This window comes from Hetaerina americana, unplaced genomic scaffold, assembly GCF_022747635.1.
Source record: "Hetaerina americana unplaced genomic scaffold, ioHetAmer1.1.p SCAF_4, whole genome shotgun sequence".
Taxonomy (NCBI): Eukaryota; Metazoa; Arthropoda; class Insecta; order Odonata; family Calopterygidae; genus Hetaerina; species Hetaerina americana.
The window spans coordinates 12,628,526-12,644,458 of record NW_027286985.1 but is presented as its reverse complement, the minus strand read 5'-3'; the positions used below and the strand labels follow the sequence as shown (position 1 = coordinate 12,644,458).

General features: G+C 40.8%; 1 protein-coding gene across 1 annotated transcript in view; it reads left to right on the top strand.

Moving 5' to 3' along the window:
* LOC139692071 (T-box transcription factor TBX18-like) overlaps positions 1 to 15,933 on the top strand; it is a 130,929-nt gene that overhangs the window by 63,391 nt on the left and 51,605 nt on the right. The window contains exons 4-5 of the mRNA XM_071590102.1: positions 7,798 to 7,839; positions 8,047 to 8,167. Coding sequence (XP_071446203.1) covers positions 7,798 to 7,839; positions 8,047 to 8,167 — 163 coding nt within the window. The remainder of the gene's footprint in view (positions 1 to 7,797; positions 7,840 to 8,046; positions 8,168 to 15,933) is intronic.

Genomic DNA, 15,933 nt, shown 5'->3' with positions numbered 1-15,933 from the left:
CTCTGAGTCATATAATAGTAAGACATCTAACCACCAATAATTAATAATGGTTTGTTTGATATACATTAACATTTTTAATAGTCAAAATTAGTCAACAGACCTCTCAGCGCAAAACATATAGGAACGACAATCAATACAAACTCTACAGTCGGCTCCTAGCGTAGTTCCGAGTTGATAGAAAGAAACATAGAATCATTTGGAGATCATATCTGTACATATCAAGAAATTCCGAAATAAATATAAAACGGAAATATTTCTTTTTTCCTCGTGTGGCAATACTTGCTGAATAGTAATTAATTGATAAAAAAGAAAGACATTTCATAGGTCTTAGGAGAAGAGAGCAAGGTGATTGGAAAAGAATCATTGTCTTCACAAATGTAGCGATGCGTTAATATTTCAGGGCTTATTGCCACGAAACGTCATCAGCTCCAAAGATAAAATGCATGAACGCAGCGTAAATTCCGAAGTTCTTGTTAATTCACCGTGCACGAACTAAATGGAAGACAAAGACGCAGTTACGAGGGAGGAAGAGATGATGGTGCGTTCAACTCGACGAAGACAAACGGAAATGAAACTCGGGCTTAATGACGTCATTGCGGCTCGGATCCGTTCCGGTTGTCGAAAAACGCTCCCTTTAATGCGCGCTCAGTTATAAAAACTCGGAAAGGCTGTCCAGCGAGGAGGGAAAGATGGCAGAGAGAGAGAAAGAAAGAGAGGAACGCAATAATGTGGAAATTCCACATCCCGAATTTGAAATACGGCCCTGCCTCATGCGACGAAAGATTTTTACCGCCGTTTGAAGAAAACTTGTACCGTGAAAGTCGTCGTCGGCGGGAGCGTCGATGGGGATGGGGGGGGGGGATGGACGGGCGCGCGCGCGTGTGAATTCTCTCACTCTGGCGGTGTGCGTCGCGCCGTCAACCCTCATTATAATCACTCATCGCACGCATGGCCTTCCAAGTGCCTCCACCCCCTCCTCCCATCCGTGCAGCAGACCGCTCTTCTCCGCACCCCTTCCTTCCTCCCCCCGCACCGACGGGAGAGGTATAACTCTCACCCTCCGCCGCCACATCCCCTTCACCTCTCCCCCCTCCCGTCCGCAAACCCACCCAGCCAAATAGCACTTAATGCAATGAAAGGGGTGAAAGAGTTACGTCCCTCTCGCAACCGCCACTCTCGGGACACTTTTATTATCCTTCCACTAACTCACCATCTCTCTCTCCCCTCCCCTCTACCATACCCCACGACGACTCCCCTCCCCCCATTCCACGTCGAGCAAGTCCTCGGGACCTCCTTCCATCGCTGCGTCCCTTCATATCCCCTTTCTCCTTTATCTTCACCATTGTTTTTCGTATTTTTTCCTCAATAAGTGGTGATTAGCTGAGCCTAATGAAAACCTTATGAGTCAAGAAATTCCTGACGAAATCGGCTAATGCGGGTCTTGTTCTTCTAAAATCAACTTCTATTAGAACAAAGTTAAGGGTATCTAAGATAAAGGAGAGTAGAATATGAGATCAATATTGGCTAAAATATATATCGAAGGAAAAATTTTGAATTCCAAAGAAACTGCGGGAGATGCCGCAACAGTAACTTTTAACGGAGTCATCCGCTAATGTGCATTTCAATGCAACAATTTCAGAGCGTAAAAATCATTCGCCTTGACTGGGACTCGAACCCAGATCCCTCAATATCCGGTCGAGTGCTTTAGCCACTTAAGCTACCGAGGCGTCCTCTTAAACTCTGAAATTTTGGGGCTTTTAAAGGAACTAGATGTTATGACGAAATACCGTACATACAATGTCACATGCATTCGTAGTCGTGCGCGAGGCGCCACTGTCCACGAGGTTAAAGCCAACTTTAAACACTTATGGTGTTTTCCCTTTGACAAATTCCAAAGAAACTGCGGGAGATGCCGCAACAGTAACTTTTAACGGAGTCATCCGCTAATGTGCATTTCAATGCAACAATTTCAGAGCGTAAAAATCCTTCGCCTTGACTGGGACTCGAACCCAGATCCCTCAATATCCGGTCGAGTGCTTTAGCCACTTAAGCTACCGAGGCGTCCTCTTAAACTCTGAAATTTTGGGGCTTTTAAAGGAACTAGATGTTATGACGAAATACCGTACATACAATGTCACATGCATTCGTAGTCGTGCGCGAGGCGCCACTGTCCACGAGGTTAAAGCCAACTTTAAACACTTATGGTGTTTTCCCTTTGACAAATTCCAAAGAAACTGCGGGAGATGCCGCAACAGTAACTTTTAACGGAGTCATCCGCTAATGTGCATTTCAATGCAACAATTTCAGAGCGTAAAAATCATTCGCCTTGCCATTCGCCTTGACTGGGACTGCGGCATCTCCCGTAGTTTCTTTGGAATTTGTCAAAGGGAAAACACCATAAGTGTTTAAAGTTGGCTTTAACCTCGTGGACAGTGGCGCCTCGCGCACGACTACGAATGCATGTGACATTGTATGTACGGTATTTCGTCATAACATCTAGTTCCTTTAAAAGCCCCAAAATTTCAGAGTTTAAGAGGACGCCTCGGTAGCTTAAGTGGCTAAAGCACTCGACCGGATATTGAGGGATCTGGGTTCGAGTCCCAGTCAAGGCGAATGATTTTTACGCTCTGAAATTGTTGCATTGAAATGCACATTAGCGGATGACTCCGTTAAAAGTTACTGTTGCGGCATCTGCCGCAGTTTCTTTGGAATTTGTCAAAGGGAAAACACCATAAGTGTTTAAAGTTGGCTTTAACCTCGTGGACAGTGGCGCCTCGCGCACGACTACGAATGCATGTGACATTGTATGTACGGTATTTCGTCATAACATCTAGTTCCTTTAAAAGCCCCAAAATTTCAGAGTTTAAGAGGACGCCTCGGTAGCTTAAGTGGCTAAAGCACTCGACCGGATATTGAGGGATCTGGGTTCGAGTCCCAGTCAAGGCGAATGATTTTTACGCTCTGAAATTGTTGCATTGAAAATTTTGAATAATAATATTTATGACGGTAAGTCTACTTGCGCTTGATTGAAACATTCTAATCTCTAGAAGGTCGAAGAAATAAAAAAAAATATACCATTTCCGCTTGGAAGATCGAACGGTGATGCTTTAAAGAAGAGGCGACAAAATTTGAAGGGAGTCCTGTGCGTACCCAGGTTTGGTTTAGTGTTTCACCTTCCCTCTTCCTTTCACTCCGTTTGTGGTAATTGTACAATTTTGTAATCGGTCATATTCATGTCATCAAGATCACGGTTAATCTTTCGTTAGATGATTCCAGCTGTTTAAACAATAAGGATTGTTATATGTATACTACCTTGATCAAAAATTTCCCGGAATTTATTCAGAAAATTAAAAATACAAGTTTATTCATCTAAATCTATATTGTCCCCTTCAAAGTAATCCCCATCGACTTCAACACACTTATGCCAGCGCTTGATCCAATCCTCGAAACATTTTTTATATTCGGTTTTCGGTATGTCCATCAGGGCTTCCTGCGATTTTTCCATTACTTCCTCTCGGCTGCTAAAACGCGTTCCCCGTAATGGTTTTTTAACTCGATTGAACAGAAAGAAGTCACAGGGAGCCAAATCAGGTGAATTCGGTGGCTGTTGGATGGTATTTGTTGCATTTTTCGTCAAAAAATTACGAATAATGATAGCACTGTGCGACGGTGCGTTATCATGGTGCAAAATCCACGAGTTTTCTGCCCACATTTCTGGTCTCTTTCGGCGAATTGCTTCACGTAAACGTCTCATAACGCCCAAATAATACTCTTTGTTTACTGTCTGGCCTTCTGGCAAAAGTTCATGATGCACTACACCGTTGTAATCCATGAAAACCGTCAGCATTGCCTTCTTTTTTGACTGAAAACGACGTGGTTTTTTTGGTCTCGGCTCATTTGGTGAACGCCATTCACTTGCCTGATGTCTGGATTGCGTGTCGTACTCATAAACCCACGTCTCGTCTCCAGTAATGATCCTTTTGATGAATGTGGGATCGGATTCAGCCTCGCAAATCATGTCTTTTGCGACGTCAACACGGTCTCTTTTTTGCATGAAATTGAGGTCTTTTGGCATGCTACACGACGGAAACCCAAATCATTAACCACAATGTCTTGGGCGGATCCATAGGCAATGTTCAAGTCCTCCGCTATTTCTCTGATGGTTAATTTGCGGTTATTGACCAACATTTCTTTTACTTTATCAATTTTTTCACCGACTTTCGATGTCGATGGTCTGCCACTGCGTTCATCATCTTCGATGACTCACGACCACTTCTGAACCGCTCGTGCCACTGGTAAACGACCGTTTTTTTTAGAGAATCGTTGCCGAAACACTTTTCCAACATTTCCAACGTCCGTGCGCCACTAAATCCGTTTTTTACGCAAAATTTAATACAAGTTCGTTGTTGCAAATTTAAATCCATTTCTGAAATTGTAAAAAATCGCCAACACACACAGAGATAGATGTACTCTTGGCTACGTAACTTTTGCAAATGTCAAGTTATGACACTAAGATTTAAAGGGAATATCAACAACAGATGTACCAATTTAACAAAAAAAAACAGAACTCAAATCGGAACGATGGGAGCGCCACACGGTGGTTATTCCGGGAACTTTTTGATCAAGGTAGTATATCCAATCATTTACTCGTCGCGACTTGTCGATTGACGGGGAGATTAAATCACAATCTTTAATCACATTTGTTATCGTCACTATAGAATACGTCATCTAGGACGAGGTGTCATCCGTGCAGCTCTTAGCTTTTATCTTGATCTTTGATTCAATCAAAGTCAAATCAACATCATTTTTAGTCATAAGACGCTGAGTTCAGAGTCTTACGAAAATTTTAACATGATTCTCGTTATCTTTGGACACTCGAAAAAAGATCTCTAAAAAGTTAGAAATCCTCTTGAAGATTAGTTTGTTACTCGATTAAATATTTTTTTAAACCAAGAGCCCTTTCAGTGATACTATAAACATTTCAGCAAAAGTCATCTTGAAATATCTTCCATCAATAGGTATTTCTACATGTTAAAATTTTCCAGTAGCACAAAATGAAATACGAGTAGCTCTTTTTGGAACCCGATATCGCAGAATCAGTTTTATCATGTGAGTCGCATTGAATTTTTTCTGGAATACAAAGAAGGGCAAGGAAGGACATTACGTGGAGGTCATCAACAGAAACATCTTGAAGTTATGGAATAATTGAGGTCTTTGAGAGGGTAGCGACATGAGATTATTTTCCGAACGGGCATTTAGTACAGAAAGCGGAAACCTTTAAAATAATAATGGGAACAAACGTGGTGAGTTCCTGTGGTATACGTATTCCTGTCGTTAGTTTTAAAGACACTTAAGCAATTCGAAGTAACAATAAAGTCTTGTTAGTCACACGGTAGTTTGTGTGAGACTTTTGCGTTAGTCGACTTTCATAATTTATGAAAAATCCAAATTATTTCAGCGTCACAAAATAACGACAGGAAAAAAACAGCAAAAGCTGTGCATTACTTTATGTTACAATTGGGAACTTTAATAGGTTTCTACTCAGTTTGCCATTAATTTCAGAAAATGTTTATTTTTCTGTATCCCCCAAAAATGAAAATATACCTTCCAACTTTGATTTTAAAAGATATTTTCTTTGATAAAATGTGTAGCAACTAGTTAAACGAAGGACAAGTATAAGTCTTACATTTTGTGGTTTCCCTTTATCTTCTATTTGTGATTTCTGGATCTTTCGTACATATTTCAAAGTTTATTAAAATGAGATGATTCATATTTTACAATAACTAGAAATATAGGTATAGCTGAGCGTCTTCGAAAAGTACTCCTACAGTATTTTAAAAGCCTCTGCAGATATCTTTGGCTCCAAAGAACGAAAAACACGCAGTAAGAGGCCAATGTAATGCATAAAGATCCTGACAAGACTTGTTAACATGTCAAGCCAGGGACTTAATATTGATTTTTATTGAATTCTAAGCAATAAATTACCCCAAGAAAGACACCATATGAGTTAAGAATTTTATAAATATTTTTATTCAAACAACTTCATGTTTATAAATGAAGTATTGAATACAAAATTCCAAATAAACCTTGATAAGTTTTCCAAAAAGATCATCGTAAAATTATAGCTAAAAGCCAGGTTTAGTTAGAATACCAAATTCCGATATCGCTTAACTTTTTTAATCGATGTCGTACTCGAACGGGACCAGTTAGTCATATGTTTAACATAGTCGGTTACAATCTCAAAGGAAGTGCTTTGACTTATGCCTCCAGATTATATAGTATACTCTGGTGATGCGTCGGATATCGTTTACAGGTATATTATGTAATTTTCGAATATATGCAATAGCATTACGTATATCGTTTATAAGAATGTATAATATATACCATCGTTTATAAGAATCGAGTCTTTCGAATACCAATAAATCCGACCAAATACTGCTATCGCATGTTCATAGGGACGAATTTTGAATTACAAATTCAGCAATTCGAATTATGAATTACGTTTCTCCTTAAATCTCTCCTTTTCCTACCTGTTAGCCATGCTTTTTTAAAATTTAAAGCAAGTTACGGCAGTCTATTTAACTAATTTTACGGCATACCAGAGAGGGTTTCCAAGATATGAGTGTTCGTTGGAATCACAAAATGCAGTCGCAAAAAGAGTATAACATAATAAATTATGTAATAATGCATAAGAGTAGAAGTACAACATCGCCAAAAACTTACCCGTCTCAAATCATATATTATTAATTCTTGATTCAGCTGAAGGTAATTTTTCAGATCGGAAATAATAAAGCTGATTTCGTTTAGTAGCTGTGACGTTTTCTGCTTCTCTTTAGCGTACCCTAAGGGGAAGGAAGTCCTGATTGCAATTACAGGTTTGCTAGTTTCGGATTTATGAATTTCTCTGACTTTTAAGTTCAACTTTTTCAATTTTTTTAAACTCTGCTTAAAGAAAACTATCAGACTTCCGATACTATTTAACTAGCATATTGATAGGTCTTTACTACGAGACACAAACAGTAAGTATCTGAAGTGAGTGGAGAAATGCAATCAGGCACAATATATTCTATCCCCCAAATTAAATAATTACTGAAATATTGGGAAGAGTCTTAATCAAATAACAATTTGCAAAAAATAATTTCTAAGTGCACTATTTGAGGGATCCTCATGAAGTTGGATTGATTGCGGAGTAAGGTCGCGTGCAGGGTCTATGAGCTAAATTAGTAAAATGTCGTTATGACAAACTAGGTAGCGTAACAAATTTATAAGAGGAGCTAGGTTGAGAATCACTTAAAAGCGAAGCGAAGGTTATATTACAGATTAAATCTCTTGCATAAATTGGAAGGATTTTTCTTTAGTGGTGATGTTGATTAAGTATTATTAGCTCCATCGCGCTGTGGTAGGAGAGATCGTGTGAACATAATTTAGAGATTTAGTGTGCAAGAGATCGATTGAAGATTTAATTTTTCCCACGAATCATAAGGGATCAGAATAACGTTGTCCGACCGCGCCAGAGGGGAAAGGTATTTTGTGTCAAAATTAGTCTGGTGTGTAATCACTCCCTGCCACACACCTTAGCAGTGGCTTGTCGGTTAACATGTATGCATGTATGTCAGTAGACGTAGATTTTACGTATGGTTTGAGGATTTTATTCTCACAATCTGAAAATTTCCATTTTTCAATGAATTTACCTGACTTACTAGATTTCCTCTGCCAATGCCAATATTCTATTTCCCTGATTTTTCTGAGTTTATGAAACCGTTCATTATTTGAACCTCCTTCTGACTTATTTTGCAGCTCGCAGTGGATGGTGGCCGGGCCTGGAGATCCTCCATCTTCATCGTCGCCTTCCCAGTCACGTACCACTCCATCTCCCTCTTCGAATCGCTCCCCCGCCTTCCCAACTACTACCTGCTCCTCTCCTCCCTACTCTTCCGCCTCCTCCGCGTCGTACCCCCCCGTCGAATGCCCCGCGACATCATCCTTATCCACCACCACCTCCAGCGGGGGGACCACGCCGCCCTTGGGGACCGCCACAGCCCGGACGGCGCGCCTCTTCGTGCATCCAGACTCACCGGCGCCGGGGCAGCTGTGGATGGCTCAAGGGGTCGTGTCCTTCGACAAGCTGAAACTCACGAACAACAGGAGGCCCCTGGTGCGCGGACAGGTTGGTGGAAAGTTGATATATACACACTGGTCTCAACAGATCTACGTGAACGGCACTTTAATTAGGTTACTTACCAAATCCGTATATTTTGGAACAGAATAGACCTTAATTCCCGAAGTTCAGTGCCGGCAAAACTAGCTCATTGGTTAGAGCATCGGCCCAGAAAATCGAATATATGTTGTGTATATATAATTATATAGAAATATATATATTATATATGCATTATATATATTATTTATATTATATGTATTATATATAATATATATTATTTATATTATATATATATATATATATATATATATATATATATATATATATATATATATATATATATATATATATATAAAAGGTGGGTGGTAGGAGCGCACTTCTAAGGTTGTTTTGGAATGACAATGAATGATAATGATAACGGAATAATTGATGAAAGCAGGAAATTGCATATGGATGTTTCATGTTATGCAATGCAAATTGCATTGCATAACATGAAAAGAAATTTTGAGAAAATTAAGTGAGACTGTTTGGCCGGGAAGACAAGAGTTTTTTGATGAACTTTATTCAACAGAAAGATCATTATAGTTGGAATTTTTCCCTTGGGCTACCATATCCCTATTTCATTCTTGAATTTGGTAACCTTTGGTATAAATATAAAATGTTCCTCTTTTGCAAACGTACCACCGATTCACATACCCCAGAAGGCTCCTTTTCAGGGACTCCGCTTGGCATCTGCCACGCGAGCTACCCTTTAAAAGCTATGATTAGCTTTCCCTTGTAATCGGGTGATGATCTCTTTCCCCACTGGCCCACAGATCCAATATAGTCCCCCTCACTCCCTACTTTCGGTACGCAAGCCTCAATGCTGTCCGCAGGTAGGAGTTTTTTTCCTACACCCTGTTCCTCCCCCCCATCCAAAGCCTTTCGCCTTTACCCGTGCCAAGGTCTGTCGATGCTGCCCTTCGGGAGAAAACGTTTAGCTTTCACAGCTTTTTTAAAAAGGATCTCCTTCCCCCGTCAAGACTGGAACCCGTGCGCGGAACAGATGACGCGAAGGAAGAATAGAGAAGGTTTTCTCCCCCACCCGTGTGAGGGTCGTGGCGGGAAGAAAATGCCGCAAGAGAAGAAGGTCCGTCTGGGGTGAGCACCAATTCGCCCGGTTCAATTTGACGCGCTACGTGCTTATTACAATGTTATTTAAAATGGCGGTAGGTGAATCAGTTTTGATAGAGCAATATGTTCTGTGAAACCAGGTAACGTATTATCGGTTATTGGGATTTAACAAGTGGGTCGTATTTACCCTACGAAAAAAACGAATACTGCGTTACTCAAACGTGGCCTGGACTAATCACTGTTGAGGAAAAAAACCTTTCCCATGAGCATCCCCAACGAAACCGAATCGAAAAAAGAGAGCAAAATTAAGAGATCATTTTTACTTCATTGAATTCGAGTCCTGAGGCGTCGTAAAACAAAGTAGATACACGTATTAAATGTTTGGAAATTACAGAAGATCTGAAAAAAGTTTCCAATGTATCAATTCGGGAATCCGAATTTTTATTCATTTATTTATTTGTGCCTCATCCCGGAGGGAACGTGAGGTAGGGAAATGAATTTCACGGAATTAGATTGAGAAAGCGTGTTCGGAATTATTCTGCATTGCCCAGCCGTTTGTCTTCGTAAATTGTACTGCAGTTCTCCCAAGGACTGCTTGAACATGACTAAATATAGCCTCATGTTATTTCATGCGTGATAAGCAATCGAAGAGCAAGGAAATAGGAAATTTTCTGAGGGAAGGTAGCGTAATGCAAATCAAAACGAAAGCCGAAGTAAGCACGAACGTGATTTGATGGATGCAGCATTGTTCCTCGGACGAAAGATAAGCTTCCGATTGCCATTTAAAATCCAAGCTCTGTGCTCGTAGTGATAATTACCCATGAGCCTTCACCGCAATGTCTACTAGATTCTGATTCTCAGATTTCTGCAACATATAACAACTTTAGATAATATGAGTTAATAGGCGTTGCATAACATGAAAGGGAGGCAGTAAAGACCTCTCGTAAATTGAAGTTCAGTTAACGCTAAATGTATTGTAGTTCGTTCCAACGTAGGTGTATCAGCAGATAAGACAGTTCCCTAATTTTTTTGCCATAAGAAAGAGGATGAAAACAAATGAAACCCATTTTTACGAGTTTTTAGCAATCATATGCTAACCTTGGGTACGTATGTACTTGAGTTTGACGATATTTAAAAGGTAAACATTTCATCACCAATACACATAGTAACGGCTCTTCATATACGGCTAGTTTCAAAGTATTCGCGTGGAAAGAAATGACGACAGGAGGAATTCTATTTATTTTTATTCTCTTCCTTAAGACTTGTTCCAATATGCTTAAACTCATTATATCGCTGGTAGATAATATAACAAACTGATCTGTGCTAAATGAATTTTAAATTTGTGAGAGTACAGGGTTCGTCCGGAAAATAAGTGTACTGAGCTCAGGAAAAAAAATTAATTACACTTTTACATACCTTAAGCTAATATTCCTCAAAATAGGACCCTTGTGAGTCGATACACTTGTTCCAGCGGCGTTCCCATTCCTGGAACGCTCCCGCGAAGGCATCATCGGGAACCTCTCGAAGAAGACACGTCGTCACGGCCTCTTTGACGGCGTCCAAAGTCCCGTATCGCGTTCCTTTCAAACTCCTCTTTATCTTCGGGAACAGAAAGAAGTCCGGTGGTGCCAAGTCCGGGCTGTAGGGCGGGTGCGGCAGCGTTGCCACGCCGTGCTTGGCCAAGAAGTCCGACACGACAAGCGCGGTGTGAGACGGCGCATTGTCGTGATGCAGCCGCCAGATGTTTTTGATCGCTGGCCGGACGCGGGCGACTCGTTTTCGAAGCCTGTCGAGCACTTGGACGTAAAATGCAGCATTTACAGTTTGTCGTTCAGGTACAAATTCGTAGTGGACGACTCCCCTTATGTCAAAAAAGACAATGAGCATCGCCTTGATCCGAGATTTGCTCATGCGAGCTTTCTTTTGACGGGGTGATGATGGGGTGTGCCACTCCGCACTTTGTCTTTTCGACTCCGGGTCGTACTCAAAGATCCTCGTCTCGTCACCCGAAACAACGTTCTCTAAAAAATGTGGATCATTTTTGCAGTGATCCGCAAGTTGTGTCGCGATTTCCAAACGATTGAGTCTTTGATCATCACTGAGCACTTTCGGCACCAACTTTGCACAAATTTTTCGCATCTGTAATTGCTCCCTAATAATCTCGTGCACTATTGTTTTTGGCACATTACACTGCTCTGCTATCATCCGAACACTAAGACGACGATCAGAGTTCAGTACATCGCGAACTTTTCGCACATTTTCGTCGGTGAGTGTCGTTGATGGGCGTCCAGGCCGTGGTTCGTCGTCGACCTCTTCTCTGCCCTCCACGAACATCTTGTGCCACCGAAAGATAATGTTTCTGGACATGGCTGACTCCCCGTAAGCCTGGTTAATCATACCGACAGTTTCGGTAGACGATTTCCCAAGCTTTACCGCAAATTTGATGGAATAACGCTGGTCCAAAAACTTCGGCATCGCGTTCCGTGACGTGGGTCGAGCGTGGAGGTTCGCGTTAACAGAGCTCCTCACTACACCACAGCTCAGAGCTGACTGCCTTTTTCAGCGTCGCTTGCCAACATATCCCCCTCCAATCGCAGCCCGTCAGAGCGGTGCTGGGCGCGCCTGGAGCGGCGGGAAAAAATCAGCACACTTATTTTCCGGACGAACCCTGTATATTAGAAAAATGAAGGTGGCACTGGGAATCAGATAGTGGGTCGGTAGATAAATTTGGTGAGAAAAAATCTTTCATTGCAAGTATTTTTAATGTAAATGAAAGCGCATGATGCTCATGCCGTTCCGTAATAACACACGCATGTTGCTGCAAATGTAAAGACATATTCATGCGCAAATTGCAATTAATTGACTTGAACGTAGTCAAGATATTGCTGTGGTCATTAGGCAGTGGTACTCAGAGTGATAGAGTGGCAAGCGGCCGATGTATCCATGCGACCATCTCTCACCCATTTTGGTGGCGAAACATTTGTAAAAAAGATAAAGACACTGTATTAAAATGCAGCATTACAAGGGATCAAGTACGACTTCCAAATGTTTACAAAGTAGTTCATGTTAAAAGCCTTAACAAGTAAACATATCACTGGAGGAAGTGATGATATTTCAACTCTGGATTTATTTGCATGCAGCTTGCAAATCAGGTGACTTCACTTCGAGCGCTAGTAATTTGTAAAAAAAATCTAATTTGATGAAAAGGAGAACTGCGACAGCAATGATAGCATTCATAAGATTAACAATGTCGCACTTATTGTTTTCCTATCGTCGTCGTGAATGCTTGATTTATTCATCGATTCTAATCATTGGATGCATGCAGAATACGAACGATCTCATTATTGAAGGCTCGAAGGAGGAGAAACAAAACAAAAGAACGATGACACTAAGACAATAATTGGCATTCAATTTTTTTTTCACTTCACGCCCTCTAAAGGTGGAATCACAAAGTCGATGGAGAGTGAAATGTGGAGACTCCAAAATAGCAAATAGCAAATAATAAATATTCGGCGATTCTGGTCGGTGTATTTAAGGGCGAGATGAAAGATTAGAAGTGGGAACAAATAACATGAGAATTGTACTGAGAACCTTCCTTGCTCATAACCCCTAATCATCTAATTCATGTTCCAAAAGTAAAGATAACATCTTGTTTCAAAAGCCTTTCGCGGATGGTACGAATGGTAGAAATAACGGATCCCTATTGTGTGGCTACCCGAGGAAAGCCAACAATGAGAGGGAATGAAGCGTTATTCAGTCCAAGTTTAAGAAATTCAATGAAGCAATCAAAATGAGGAAGAATCCCAGTTTATATAAAATATACCTCATCCCTTTATTAAGGTTATGGTAGATAGAATTTCATTACTAATAACTGTATGAAAATCCACTCAAGAATTGCCGAAAATAGTAAGGGGGATGCAAAAAAATCTCAGAATTTTTCTGATGCAACTGGAAAATATTATTTTTTGGTAAGTTTGAGTGGTGTGGTTGGAAAAAAGGAAAATTTGAAATAAAATGTGTCAATTTTCAATGATAATCCCTCAAAGGGAAATGCAAGTAGCACAGCACTTTTAAAATTCTTCGCAAGTGCAACTGAACGGACACGGAAAGGTAGGCAGACTGGTACATGCAAATGGAAGAAAATGAAAATAAACAGGAATCAAAGAGGAAATGATGAAGAATAATAATCTTTAAAGCTTGTTTTAAAAGGAAAAAAAAACATTTGAGAGCATTTGAGATGTTTAGTCAATCGGTGGAATAAACAAATAATTTACTATACTCTTACAATTTCGGTAATTAGCCGTGACTGTGGTGTTTTGTATTTTAAAGATTCAGAGGAGACTGACTTCCTTTCTTGGGCTCACTCCAATTGTCTTCTTCCGCCCGTCATGCGCCGTTTTTCGGACACATTTCTGAGAGAGAGGGAGGGAGAGAAAGGGGAGGAGGGAATAAACACCACAAGGTCCGACATATGGGTATTATTTCCTCGTACATCCTGAGGAACGTTAATATAATAGCACCAATAACGGCTACACCCATCCGATTATCATTTCCCATAAGCCCACCGCCCCTGACCACCTAATCTCTCCTCGCTCGGGCCGGCCTCTCCACCCTCCCACCCTAACCCTCGCCCCGACCGTGCTTCCCACTGGAAACCACTCCGGAGGAAGAATTCCGGCAGCCGTGGCGTGGGAGGGGAGGGTGGATGGGGTGGAGACGGTGAGGAAGAGTCGGAGGGAGGGAGGAGAGAAGGGAAAGAGGCGAAAGCATGAGTTATTTTGTGTGTGTTGTGTATGCGTGTGTGTGTGTGCGTATTAAGGCATGGGGATCGGAAGGAGGGTGATTGGACTGAAATAAATAGCCTATTACTCGCTCGCTTGATTCTCCCTGTTTTTATTCTCAACCTACACTCCGAGAGGTTGCTTTTATTATTTGGTTTAGCGAACTCAAACCGTTTCGCCCGCAGCCCTTCCTGCCGTTTCCCCAACGATGCTAGGATCGAGGCCGTACCGTTGCATACGCATTAGCCGAGGGGTCCCACCGAAGAGGCTGCACCGTATTCATAGGATCCGACTGTCATGCTTTCCTTTTGATCACTGAGGGACAATATGTTTCGCCAGCGTTGGAAATACCCTCTGAATGGATCACGTTCTCTTATGTTGACTTTTGAAAAGATTGAATTAACATACAAATAAAAACCAGAAAGCAATAAGTATCTATTATTTAAATGATTTTAGGGGTTTTTAAACCTGAAAACCCACCTACACAACAGTGTGACCTACCTCCAAATTTATTTGGTGCTATTTCGTGAAACGTTCCGTAATAAAGGTGCAAAAATGCACGAAATATCGTATGCGTTTGTTTCTCGAGTGATATTTCAAGCATTCTATCGCTGAGGTAGATACGAGTATTTCACTAAATATATCTCTAAATATCATTTTCCTAAATATTTCTCTAAACGTCATTTTCCTAAATTTTTCTCCAAACGTCATCCTAGCCTAAAATGCATCCTTTTCCTAAATTCTGTCCAAAATTTGAAGAAGAACAAAAGAGTGGGTAGAGGATATTTTGAGAGACAACGCGCGAGATGCTGAGATGGTTGAGATTGAGGCGCTGATAGGAGTGAAAGTGTGAGGAAAGCGATGCAGAGGGCAGAATAGTAATCGGCGTTTTGGAAATAATGGAGAGATATAGACAAAACATGGACCTGCAAATGGCTTAGTTGTGTTGAATGTTGTTATAGTAGCAGTTAAATATTAAATCAAAGCTTTGAAGTAGAGCAGAGGTTATTTCCGAGAGCCTAAAAATTAATAATAGTATTTTTAGACTAATCAAAAACCTACCACTAAATGATGGACTACAGGTGAAAAATGGGCACGAAAATTAAGTTTCGATCCAGTGTCTTTTGTACTTAATGCCTTTAGATTCCGACCAAACAAAATTGAATGAAAATGCCCTTTAAATTAGGACAGTATTATTACACGGATTCGACACACATTGTGGTCATATCCAAGGTTCTATAAAATTTCAACATTAATGATTCCCTAACCATCTTTTTCATCAATTGGCATAAAATAAAAAATGACCTTTTGATTGATTTTTTTGTGGACGTGCATTTGCCTAAGCCTTTATTGCCATTTATGAACGGTTAAAAAATGGGAGAAAACTAGAACGAAATTTAATTGCGATAAAGATGGATTAAAGAAGAGCTGGAAGCATAAGGAAAGACCTGCCGTCTAGATAATTATTGAGTGAAGGGGACCTTAAGAAGAAATCTGAATAAGAAGGTGGCGTGTTATCGAACCGGCGGATATGTAAGGCGCCCGTTTCTTTTATCGTTTTTACATCTCTCGCGATGACAACTGAAGCTGCGGTGGTTGCATCATGCAGACAGAGTGATCGCAATGCGAGAGCGATACCTGCCGAAGATAATCTTATAGTTAAGAGAGTGTACTTGACGGCGGATGAGAAAACGTGGACGGCAGAGATTATAAACCAGCGGGAGCTGATCTTTATCACTTTTAGGGAAGGCGAGCACCACACATTTTAGGCAGCAGTCCAGTCAATAGGAAACCGAAAAATAATAATGGGTTAGTTCCCGTTGTAGAAAATAAATCCATTTGTCTGTTTTGCATTAGATAACTGTATTCCCTTAATTCCGA